This window comes from Dendrobates tinctorius, unplaced genomic scaffold (assembly GCF_039654945.1).
Source record: "Dendrobates tinctorius isolate UK_male_01 unplaced genomic scaffold, ASM3965494v1 ptg000231l, whole genome shotgun sequence".
NCBI classification, from domain to species: Eukaryota; Metazoa; Chordata; class Amphibia; order Anura; family Dendrobatidae; genus Dendrobates; species Dendrobates tinctorius.
The window spans coordinates 23387269-23398788 of NW_027361898.1; the positions used below are offsets into that span (position 1 = coordinate 23387269).

The 11520-nt window shown below is 44.5% G+C and overlaps 1 protein-coding gene across 1 annotated transcript; it reads left to right on the forward strand.

Moving 5' to 3' along the window:
* The first annotated feature begins 732 nt into the window (after nucleotides 1–732).
* LOC141059955 (glutamine amidotransferase-like class 1 domain-containing protein 3, mitochondrial) lies at nucleotides 733–4559 on the forward strand. The gene is made up of 4 exons (XM_073556194.1): nucleotides 733–950; nucleotides 2493–2664; nucleotides 2748–2949; nucleotides 4273–4559. Exons 1-4 carry the CDS (start codon nucleotides 843–845, stop codon nucleotides 4463–4465), a joined length of 675 nt encoding a protein of 224 aa, XP_073412295.1. The 5' UTR covers nucleotides 733–842; the 3' UTR covers nucleotides 4466–4559.
* Nucleotides 4560–11520: the final 6961 nt, after the last annotated feature.

The window sequence follows — 11520 nt, forward strand, 5'->3', positions numbered from 1 at the left end:
TGGAAAATAAAACGCTGCGAATCCGCACTTTTTTTCTGCAGCATGTGCACAGCGTTTTTGGTTTTCCCATTGAGTAACATTGTGTGCACTCTGCACTGCGGATTTGATGCAATTCCACGTGTTCAAAAACGCAGCGGAAATGCATCAAAAAACGCAACATGTGCACAATTCATTTTTGACACTTGGTATTTTTGGTGCATCAAAAACGCAGCGTCTTACAGTTCCAGCCAAATGGATGGGATTTATAGAAATCTCTTGGCCACTGGGCTTCTTTTTAATGCAGTGTAAACTGACTCGCGATGAGAATTTCAAATTTGCAACATGTCAACTTCTCTTGCGAGTACACTGAGTTTTCTGTGTGGATTTTTCCCATAGACGTGCATTAAATGCGGAAAATCCGCAGGTAAAAAACGTAAATGTACTTTTAGCGCATTTCTGCAGTGGAAAAGCATTAAAAACACACGTAATCCGCACATGAGTGTATCAATAAAGTGTTGTGAAAGCCAAATACTAGGACAATTAAAGAATAAAGCAATGTTAATTATAATGACACACCAATTAATGTTGTGGGTGTAGATATGATTTATATTACAGCGGTGCAGAGAGATTAGTGTACATTGCCCATACTACTGGAGCAACCAGTGTGAACAGTCCTCCTCCTCCTCCTCTCTTCCTCATCCTGGGAACTTCCCCACCTTCCCTTATGTAAATGACACAGTGACTGTCCCCATTTCCGCCTCTGCCCCAGGAGCTCACACCTTCTCTGTGCCTATAAAAGCCCAGGAGCAGCAGTTCTCTCTTATCTCTTCTGCTCCTGATCTCTCCATTCACCTGTAGTCATCATGAGCAAGCAGGTGGCCGTGATCCTCTCTGGCTGTGGGGTGTATGATGGCAGTGAGATCCACGAGTCCTCTGCAGTGTTTGTCCACCTGAGCAGAGCTGGGGCACAGGTAAGCTGGAGGGGGAAAGCCTTATGTGGGGGTCACATACAGAACGCAGATTCTTAGCAAATGCTGAGCTTTGTTACAGTTTTATTGAAGTCATCTGGTGATGTAACTTCCACAGCGGTCAGAGGAAAGTCTCTGTGGTTACATGTCCAAACTTCTCCAAGTCTTAAAGGAGAAGCCATGTGCTAACAGTGATCACAGATTATTTTGCTTTAATTATTGTATTGTTAGCGTTGTTACTTATGACTTGTGTTTTGAAACTGTTAAACTGTAAAGCGCTGCGGAATATGTTGGCGCTATATAAATAAAGATTATTATTATTATCACAGGAAGAGGCTTCCATTCTAGCTAATGGGCAAAGAATGTGGATTCTTCTACAAACATGGCTGTTGTAGGATTCTTCTAGATGTTAAGCAGTAGAGGCGATATATACAGAATAGCTATACTGAATCTAATTTTATAGTCCCGTCCCAACATTTTCTTGTTTTTCACCAGGTAGGTATGTATGTCCAGTGCATGCATTTACTGATTGGTGTCTTCTGCCGTTTCCAGCGCTGGTTCTGTCCTCTTCTGGATGAAATGACCACAGCTGCAACTATACGGCTCACACAACATCTTCTGTGTAGACCAGTCACTTTCTCAATGTAAGGCCGGGATCACACGTGTGAGAAATACGGGCGAGTATCACATGTTAATACCCGACACTTCCGCCGCCACTCGGTTCGGAGCATGCGACCACATAGCAATACATGGAGCCGCACGCTCCGCTCCTGAGTGCTGGGTATTAACATGCAAGACTCGGCCGTATTTCTCGCATGTGTGATCCCGGCCTAAGTTTGAGACTCCGATCAAGGCTCTCATAGACCTGCATTAACAGGTGGGGCAAAATGGGGGCAAAATGTTCATTCCCTAGCAGTATGCCTTTGCATTGTGGGAGAGGATTTGAGGAAACCCACACAAACACAGGGTGAACATACAAACTCTGTGCAGATGTCCTTTTAGCATCACTTTCATTTTCAACTAGTAGTTCTTATATTTACCGTCACTTAAATATTATCGTTTAGAAATACAGGGTGGGCCGTGTATATGTATACACCTAAATAAAATGGGAATGGTTGGTGATATCAGCCTCCTGTTTGTGGCACATTAGTATATGGGAGGGGGAAAACTTTGAAGATGGGTGGTGACCATGGCGGCCATTTTGAAGTTGGCCATTTTGGATCCAACTCTATTTTTTTCCAATGGAAAGAGGGCCATGTGACGCATCAAACTTATTGAGAATTTCACAAGAAATTGCTAGTCTTTGATAAGCTCAATGTAATAACGTGCCATCACTGAGGAAGAAACCTAAGCGCTCTTGAAAACTTGCATCGGCGAGCCAATCTGCTAGTCAATAAAAAATGGTGATACGAGTACAGGTTTTGTCTAATGGGGTTCTACTTGATTTCCTAAAATGCAATATATCCCTTAAATATGTTGATTTCCATAACCAATGGAAGCTTTATTTTTTGGCTTACTGAGGGCTCGTTCTCTCTTTTCCCATAGTATGTTGCCTTTGCGCCTAACATAGACCAGATGCACGTGGTGGACCATGTAAAAGGACAACCCTCCGAGGAGAAGCGGAATGTGCTAACAGAGAGTGCTCGTATTGCAAGAGGAAATGTGAAAGATCTTAAGGATCTAAAAGTCAGTGAATTTGATGCAATCATCATACCAGGTACTGTATGGCAATATACAATGTATTCTTCTTACCATTGTATACTTTGGAGACATCTTACACTTTTTTCTTCTCTTTACCAGGAGGTTTTGGAGTTGCTAAAAATCTTTCTACTTGGGCGACTCAAGGGAAGGACTGCTCAGTAATAAAACCCATTGAAGACACTATAAAAGGATTTCATGATGCCAAGAAGCCCATTGGCTTGTGCTGTATCTCACCCGTATTAGCTGCCAAAATTCTACCAGGATGTGAAGTCACAGTTGGGTCTGACACAGAGTGTGACAAGTCAGTGACTCTAACAAATGTTCATCTATCTTTGTACCTAGTGATTATTTAGCCATTGTTTTTTCCATGTTAAATCCCTGCTAAATAGCTTAAAGGAATTGTTGAAACGCGAGGGGGGGGGCAGAGACACAAGCTAACATTACTCACCTGTTAGATTACCTGACACTCTAAAATGACTGCTCCTGTGGTCCTTGATGGCCTTTTTCTGGAGCAAGGATGTGTTATATATCCATGTGAACACTTTAGCCAATTACTGCCATACTACATAGCTGCATTTCTAAGGTCAGTGATGCTTATGCCGGCCACATGGATCTACAGTATCTCACTGCAGGAGAAATAAAGCAAGATCAGTAGGAAAGCCTGAGCATCAGTGCTAGGGTAGGAAGGAATTAAAGTTGTGACTAATGTATGTGTAGTATAAAATTAATTTATATATTTGTCATTATTATTCTTAAGGAGCGCATCGCTCTACTGCTTTCTGGCTTGTCAGGGCCATCGCGCTTCTGCCTGAATCGCAGTTTAGACAAGCGCTGTCATTGAGCTGCTGGCCTGAACTATGAGCTCTCTGAAGCATTCAAGGAGAATGGTGGAACTAAATCCGCCCATCTTTGGAGCAGAATAGAGCTTGTAAGCGCTGTGCTCCTTGCCTAAGAGAATATACACTGCTGAAAGCCTTCATCTGTGGCCGGAAATCTAGGCAATAAGCAGTAAATCTATATTTCAATCAATATATGATTTCTGTAGTGGTCTGGGATTTGTTGAAAAAGGCATAATGTTCATATGAATAGCATAAGGACTTGCTAAGGTCAGAAAATTGCGATATTATTATTTTTTATTTTTTTTTTCAAGCACAATGCAATTCAGCAAGGCTACATTTCAAGATCTTATCTGATTTGTCCACAAGAGGAAAAATTGTGATTTGTGCTCATCCTTTTGGAGAGGCTTAAGGTTTCGCCATATACATAAGACTGATGCTGGCTGCACTTATCAATATTGGCAGATTCAGTGGACACTAATGTGTATGTCGGCAGCAGTCCAACTGATTGTCTTGGAGATGTCAATCGAGCTTTTTAGATTTTTGGGTTGCCTTTTAGCTTCTCCTGGAGATCAGCCACTGCCAGACATTTTACTCAGTGGCTTTTCTCACGGAGGACACAGGAGTGCTCCTGTGCATGGGAGAAACAGCCAAGATGGCTGTCCTATAAACACTAGGCTGAAGCATGATGCTCCCATCTACTATGTATGGCCAGCTTTAGTTAGATGAATTGTTGTTGCCTTGGCTTTGTCACTGTTGTAACTTGCTGACCTCGGTCTATTCTGCAGGTGGCCATATGCAGGAACAGCGGGAGCCATTGAACAGCTGGGCTGTAAACACGTCAACAAACAGGTCAACGAAGTTCACATAGACAAGAAGAATAAGCTGGTCACGACGTGCGCCTTCATGAGTAACAGCCCGCTACACGAGATATTTGATGGCATTGGGGAAATGGTTAAAGCTGTGCTCAAGTTGAGTTAAATGAGAAAATTAAACATCCAGGGAATAATAATTGAAGGAACATTGAACCCGATATTTATTTGTATGCAGAAATAAAGAATCTCTTTGAAATAGACCTGACTGGTGATTACAATATTTTTTTATTTCAAATTGTAATTTATGGATTAAACAGATTAATACAGAAAATAATATCAGGATATTAAACACTGAACTAAACAGCAAGTTCTAATCCAAAGCTGCCTTTGTCTCAAGGCCACACCTAGAGCTTGTGCTGCCTCTAAAAAATGTTGTGCTTGCACCCCATATTGGTATTTCAGGCTGAAAATACTGACCATACAGGTTAGATAACTGCTGGATAAATGCCAGTTAGGCCAATGACCAGGGGTGTAATGGTTTTAAGGTTGGTAAAGGCCTATGCACAGGGGATGCCTGCCAACACCAACCCCTATTTCAGCTGGATGTTCGTTCTGACATATATTCGGCTTAAATGTATTGTGGCACAGAGACCTGCTTGGTCCCTGCACTGCAATACACGTCGCCAGCAAATCAGTGGCTGACATACCTGTCAATGGAGGTGCATGGCAGTGACGTTATGTGCCCCCCCCCCCCCCCCCCCCCCCTTCATGGCGTACACACTGGCTGGAGGCAGGTGCTGGGCTCTGCGCTGGCTATGGTAGATGATGCTGCATCATGGGAGCAAAGAAAGCTAAGAAGGTTTTATTTTTTTTTTTATTTTACCCCCTTCACGACATGCGTCATACATGTACAGCACATGTCTTGTCTCTCCCTTTTGATGTGGGTTTCGGTGCTGAGCCCACATCTTTCCCGGCACATGTCAGCTGTTAAAAATCAGCTGACATGTGCCCCTAACAGCCGCAGGCAGAATCGCGATCCACCAGTGGATATTAATCTGTTAAATGTCGATTCCTGACAGCGACATTTAATGTGATCACACCGAAAGCACGTCACTAATCCCGCCCATGAGCATGACAACCCGGGGTCTGCAGCAGACTCCTGTGGTTGTCATTGCTGGATTGCTATGGGCACCGCCAATCGGTCGGTGCCCATAGCAAGAGAGCATTTCTGCTACATGGAGCAGGGCTGAAGCACAAGCGATCGGATGATCATAGCTTCTAATCTCCCATGGGGACTATGAAGCAAGTGTAAGTTGAAAGAAAAAAAAAAAAGTTCAAATCGCCCAATTCAAAATAAAAAAAAACCCATATTTTGTATCACTGCATTCAGAATCGCCCGATCTATCAAGATGAAAAAAGAAAACCTGATCGTTAACGGCGTTGAGAAAAAAAAAGTAAAAACACCAGAATTACGTTTTTTTCTGGTTGCCGCAACATTGCATTAAAATGCGATAACGGGTGATCAAAAGATCGTATCAACAAAAAAAGTCAACTCGATGCACAAAAAGCCCTCACACAGCCCCAGACTTTGGAATTTTTATTTTTCATCACTTAACTAAAAAAGAACCTAGACTTGTCTGGTATCTATGAACATGTAATGATCCGGAGAATCATAATAGTACATGGTTAAAAAAAAAAAAAATTGTGGAATTGCACTTTTTTTTTTTTTTTGCCATTTCACCGCACTTCTGAACGCAGCGATACTAAATATGTGTATATTTTATTTTATTTTGAAAAGGGGATGATTTGAACTTTTATATTTTTTTAAATATTTTAAACTTGTTTTTTTATTTTACTTTTTGCATGCTTCAATAGTCTCCATGGGAGACTAGAAGCTGCGATAACCCAGTTGCCTTTGCTACACACAAGCGATGAACAGATCGCCTGTGTGTAGCAGAAATGCTCATGTGCTATGAGCGCCAACCACCGGGCGACGTCCATAGCAATCCGGCTATAACAACCATAGAGGTCTGCTGGAGACTTCTGGTTGTCATGCCGACCTGTTATGAATGGGTCACGGAGGAGGAAAACAAGACCAAGCCAAGTCACAGAAAACCAGAGAGGTTGGTAGCTACGTGGATTGCAGACCCCTGATCCTAACCACACAACTAGCAGCAGCCGTGGAGCGTACCTACGATGATTCTAGACACCTCGTCACAGCCGGAGGACTAAATAAGCCTAAAGCAAGAAAAGGGGAATTCTAAAACTGCCCCAGAGCAGGCCCCAAAGGAATAGACAGCCCCCACACATGTATTGACTGTGAGACAAGATGAAAACACGAACACAGGTAGGAAAATAGGCTGAGCAAACGATGGGGCCCACACTAGCTAGAAAGGACAGGAAAGGAAAGATACTGTCTGCAATCACGCCAAAAAACCCTGCAAAAATGTCCAACACTTCTGATAGCAAAAAATACCCTGACCTGAAGTCACTAGACTTCTCCTACTATATCAGCACTCTGGCACATTCTGAGAACAGAGCAAAAAGAGGCCAATCTAATAAGGGACAAAAAGCAAACTGGCACATACAGTGACATAAGAGTGGAAATTCAGCACAGCCCCAGCCGGGGCTGGCTGACCACACAAAAAACTGAATAGACCAAACCAAATCAAATGTGAACATTAACAAAGACAACTTAGCTTGAGAAGACAGGAACTGAGCTGGAAACTAAGACCTCAGGAGGCAGGAAAAAAATCACCAGAATGGGAATAGGGAGTCGGCTGTCTTAAATCCAGTCTGAGACTCCAGATGTCCAATCCTCTTCCTCATTATCAGGTGGCAGGTCTCTTAATTAGATCAGCTTCCCTACCTCTTGCCAGAGGGAGCCCGGAAAGAGAACTCACAACTCCTCTGTCAGCACAACCAGCTCCCTCACCAGAAACCAGAGGCAGACCAGAAAATAAGTTCACAACACCGACCCATCGGTGACCCGCGATCATGTGACGAGGTCACCAATGAGCGGGATTTCCGGCACACTTCCCAGAAGTGCAAGATAAATGACGCTGTCAGAGATAGATGCCGCTGTCAAACAGGTTAACAGCCGCGGGTGGATCGCGATTCCACCCGCGGCTGTAAGAGGCACATGTCAGCTGTTTTGAACAGCTGACATGTGTCGGAAAAGATGTGGGCTCAGCGCCGGAGCCCACATCAAAGGGGGAGACACAACATGTGCTGTACATGTATGGCGCATGTTGTGAAGGGGTTAAAAACCTAATCACTTTTTTTCACAATCCATTCCCTTCTGCTGGACTTCATTGTGAACAAGCATCTGTCCAGAAAAGGAGGAGTGACCCCCACCAGCAGCATGACCAAGAGAGGGAGACAAGCAATGCTCCCTTTTCTGGGGGCATGTTCGGATGAGGAGCTGAGCGGGTGCAAGGAACGCTAGCTCTGTGCCCCAGCAGACTACAGCAGCTCGCAGCAAGCAGTAGTGGGGAAAACCCATGATTTTTCTCACCATGACAACAGGCGGGGTGTGGGCACCGATGGGGTGCATCACGAGGAGCTTTGCTGGGGTAGGATACAGGTCTTTGTGCCGGCGCCTGGGGAAAAACCAAGATAGCCACCGCAGCACTCACCATACGGCTAGCGGTGGTGTGGAGCACTCTGGGCTGTCTGATCTATATACCATGCTGTGCTGTATACCATGGTGCTGTATACCATGTGGGGCTGTGCTGTATACCATGGGGGCTGTGCCGTATACCATGTGGGGCTGTGCTGTATACCATGTGGTGCTGTGTTATATACTTTGTGGCTGTGCTATACACATTATATTCTATGGGGGAGGCTGTGTTATATAATATGGGGGGGCTACATAATATTCTATGGGCAGGTGGGCTGTATTATATTCCATTCGGGGCTAAATTATGTTCTATGGGGGGGCTGTATTTTATTTATTCTATGGGGGTGATTGCATCGTACTCTGTGAGGGGGCTACATTATACTATATGAGGAGGCTACATTGTATTCTATGGGGGGCTGCATTATATTCTATGGGGGGTTAGATTATATTGTATGGGGGCTTCATTATACTTTATGAGGAGGCTACATTATATTCTATTGGGGCTGCATTATACTATATGAGGAGGGCTACATTATACTATATAAGGCGATGCATTATATTCTATGGGGGCTGCACTATACTATATGAGGGGGGCTGCATTATATTCTATGGGGGGTTACATTATATTCTGTGGGGTGGCTGCATTATGCTTTAAGGGTTGGCTGCATTATACTATAAGAGGGGGCTGCATTACATTCTATGGGGGTTACATTATATTGTATGGTGGGGCTGCATTATATTCTGTAGGGTGGCTGCATTGTACTCTGTGGGGTGGCTGCATTATGCTCTATGGGGTGGCTGCATTATACTATATGTGGGCTGCATTGTACTGTATCGAGGACTATGGGGAATACATTATACTATATGAAGAACTATGGGGTGCATTATACTATAGGAAGTGAATTGTACTACATGGATGACTGGCGGTATATTATACTATATGGAGCACTATGAGTAGTGTATTATACTATATGGAGGACTGAGCAGTGTATTTTAACATATGGAGGGCTATGAGGAGTGTATTATACTATATGGAGCAGTATGGGGAGTGTATTATACTATATGGAGGACTATATGGAGGACTATGGGGCACATTATATGGAGGACAATGGGATATAAACTGTAGATGTGCTGCTGATAACATGATACTGTATGGGGACAGATTGATCTATTAGTGATCATTGTGTCCCCATCATTCTTTCACAGATGGTGGAAATAGGCCAGGAAACAAGTGTTGAACGACTTCAATATTGTCGATCACACTCATTTAGTGGACTGATCTCAGCACATGTAACTACAACCAAAATGCTTCTGTGTGATGCTCAATATGTTAGCATTTGGGGCCCCATTTTAAACTTTGCCAAGGGCCCCACTTTGCCTAAAACCGGCCTTGGCGGACCCCTCTATGCTCCTCTCTTTAGATGCCGAAAAGGCGTTCGATCGGGTGCACTGGGGGTTTTCGTTCGAAGTGTAGTGCAGATTTGGGTTTGACGGTAATATACTCCGAGCGAAATATTCTAATCCGTCAGCCTCGTTTCTTATTTCTGGTATGATGTCAGATACATTTGATATCACCAATGGAACGAGGCAGGGGTGCCCGCTCTCTCCCCTAATATTTGCATTAATAATTGGACCCTTAGCTGAAAAAATCAATCACACCCTGGGATAGCTGGTATTAAAATTGGTAATGTAGAGCACAAAATTGGGTTATTTGGACGACATTATTTTATCCCTTATTAATCCCGGAGAGTCACTCAATAGCGTAATGGAAGTGATAGACTCCTTTACCCAAGTATCTATATATATAAAATTGAATGTATCACCAACCAATCAAGAAGCATCTTTCATTTTACCAGAGCTGTTTAAAAGAAGCTGAGCTGTGATTGGTTGCTATGAGCAAGTTTTCCCACTCCACGACAACACCTCAGCAGACACTGACCGGGTGGGAGAAATCTAGCATCCCCGGGAACATAAGCTCCCAGCCATTGTCAGCCCCCCAGAAAGGAGCAGAGAGCACATGACAAAAATGAGTCACCCCCTCCCGTGCCCATATACCCATCACACATCCTCCATCCCATAGGCACATCTTCCCTTTTAAAGGGATCTCCGGTATGGAAGTTAGGGCAAATCCCTCAGCGCTCTGATTCTGACCCCAGGCTTCTATTAAAGGGATCATTGGTATGGAAGTCAGAGCAAATCCATCCAGTGTTTTGGTTTTTACCCCAGGCCTCTCTTAAAGGGATCCCCGGTATGGAATTTAGGACCGTTCCACTCAGCGCTGTGGTTCTGACCCCAGGGTCTCTTAAAGGGATCATTGGTATGGAAGTTAGGGCAGTTCCACTAAGTGCTCTGGTTCTGACCCCCAGGCCCCTCTTAAAGGGATCCCCGGTACAGAAGTGAGGGCAAATCCACACTGCGCTTTGGTACTGACCCCAGGCCTCTCTTAAAGGGATCTTCGGTATGGAAGTTAGGGCAAATCCCTCAGCGCCTTGATTCTGACCCCAGGCTTCTATTAAAGGGATCATTGGTATGGAAGTCAGGGCAAATCCATCCAGTGCTTTGGTTCTGACTCCAGGAATCTCTTAAAAGGGATCCCCGGTATGGAAGTTAGGGCAATTCCACTCAGCGTTCTGGTTCTGACCCCAGGATCTCTCAAAGGGATCTCCTGTATGGAAGTTAGGGCAAATCCCTCAGCGCTCTGATTCTGACCCAGGATTCTATTAAAGGGATTACTGGTATGGAAGTCAGGGCAAATCCACTCAGCGCTCTGGTTCTGACCCCAGGCCCCTCTTAAAGGGATCCCTGGTATGTAAGTTAGGACCGTTCCACTCAGCGCTCTGGTTCTGACCCCAGGCTGATGGGATGATGTGGGATATTAGGGGTAGTAGTCCGGTGGCTCTGGCTGATGGGATAATGTGGGATATTAGGGGTAGTAGTCCGGTGGCCCTGGCTGATGGGATGATGTGGGATATTAGGGGTAGTAGTCCGGTGGCTCCGGCTGACGGGATGATGTGGGATATTAGGGGTAGTAGTCCGGTTGCTCTAACGCAATGATGTGGGATATTAGTGGTAGTAGTCCGGTGTCTGTGATGGGATGATGTGAGATATTAGGGGTAGTAGTCCGGTGGCTCTGACGGGATGATGTGGGATATTAGTGGTAGTAGTCCGGTGTCTGTGATGGGATGATGTGGGATATTAGGTGTAGTAGTCCGGTGGCTCTGGCTGACGGGATGATGTGGGATATTAGGGGTAGTACTCTACTCCAGTGGCTCTGATGGGATGATATGGGATATTAGGGGTAGTAGTCTGGTGGCTGTGGCTGACAGGATGATGTGGGATATTAGTGGTAGTCCGGTAGCTCTGGCTGACGGGATGATGTGGGATGTTATAGTGAAGGTGGCTATGCGGAGTGGGCAGGGCTCTACACTCAGCTTTATATATATATAGATATAATTATTATAATTTGTTATAACTAACGTAGTTAGTTACTATGCCCGAGCAACTTCGGACTCTTCAGCTAGTTGTATTATAAATTGAATATCCCTAAATGCCAAATTCTGAATCTAACGCCCTCTGTCCCACACCCTGTAAATCTTAAA

What these genes read in the sequence shown, in the direction of transcription:
- LOC141059955 (XM_073556194.1), top strand. Translation starts at nt 843, where the DNA reads ATGAGCAAGCAGGTGGCCGTGATCCTCTCTGGCTGTGGGGTGTATGAT. An exon ending in TGAGCAGAGCTGGGGCACAG is followed by an intron (nt 951 to 2,492) that starts GTAAGCTGGAGG and finishes CTTTTCCCATAG; the next exon opens with TATGTTGCCTTTGCGCCTAA. An exon ending in TGATGCAATCATCATACCAG is followed by an intron (nt 2,665 to 2,747) that starts GTACTGTATGGC and finishes TCTCTTTACCAG; the next exon opens with GAGGTTTTGGAGTTGCTAAA.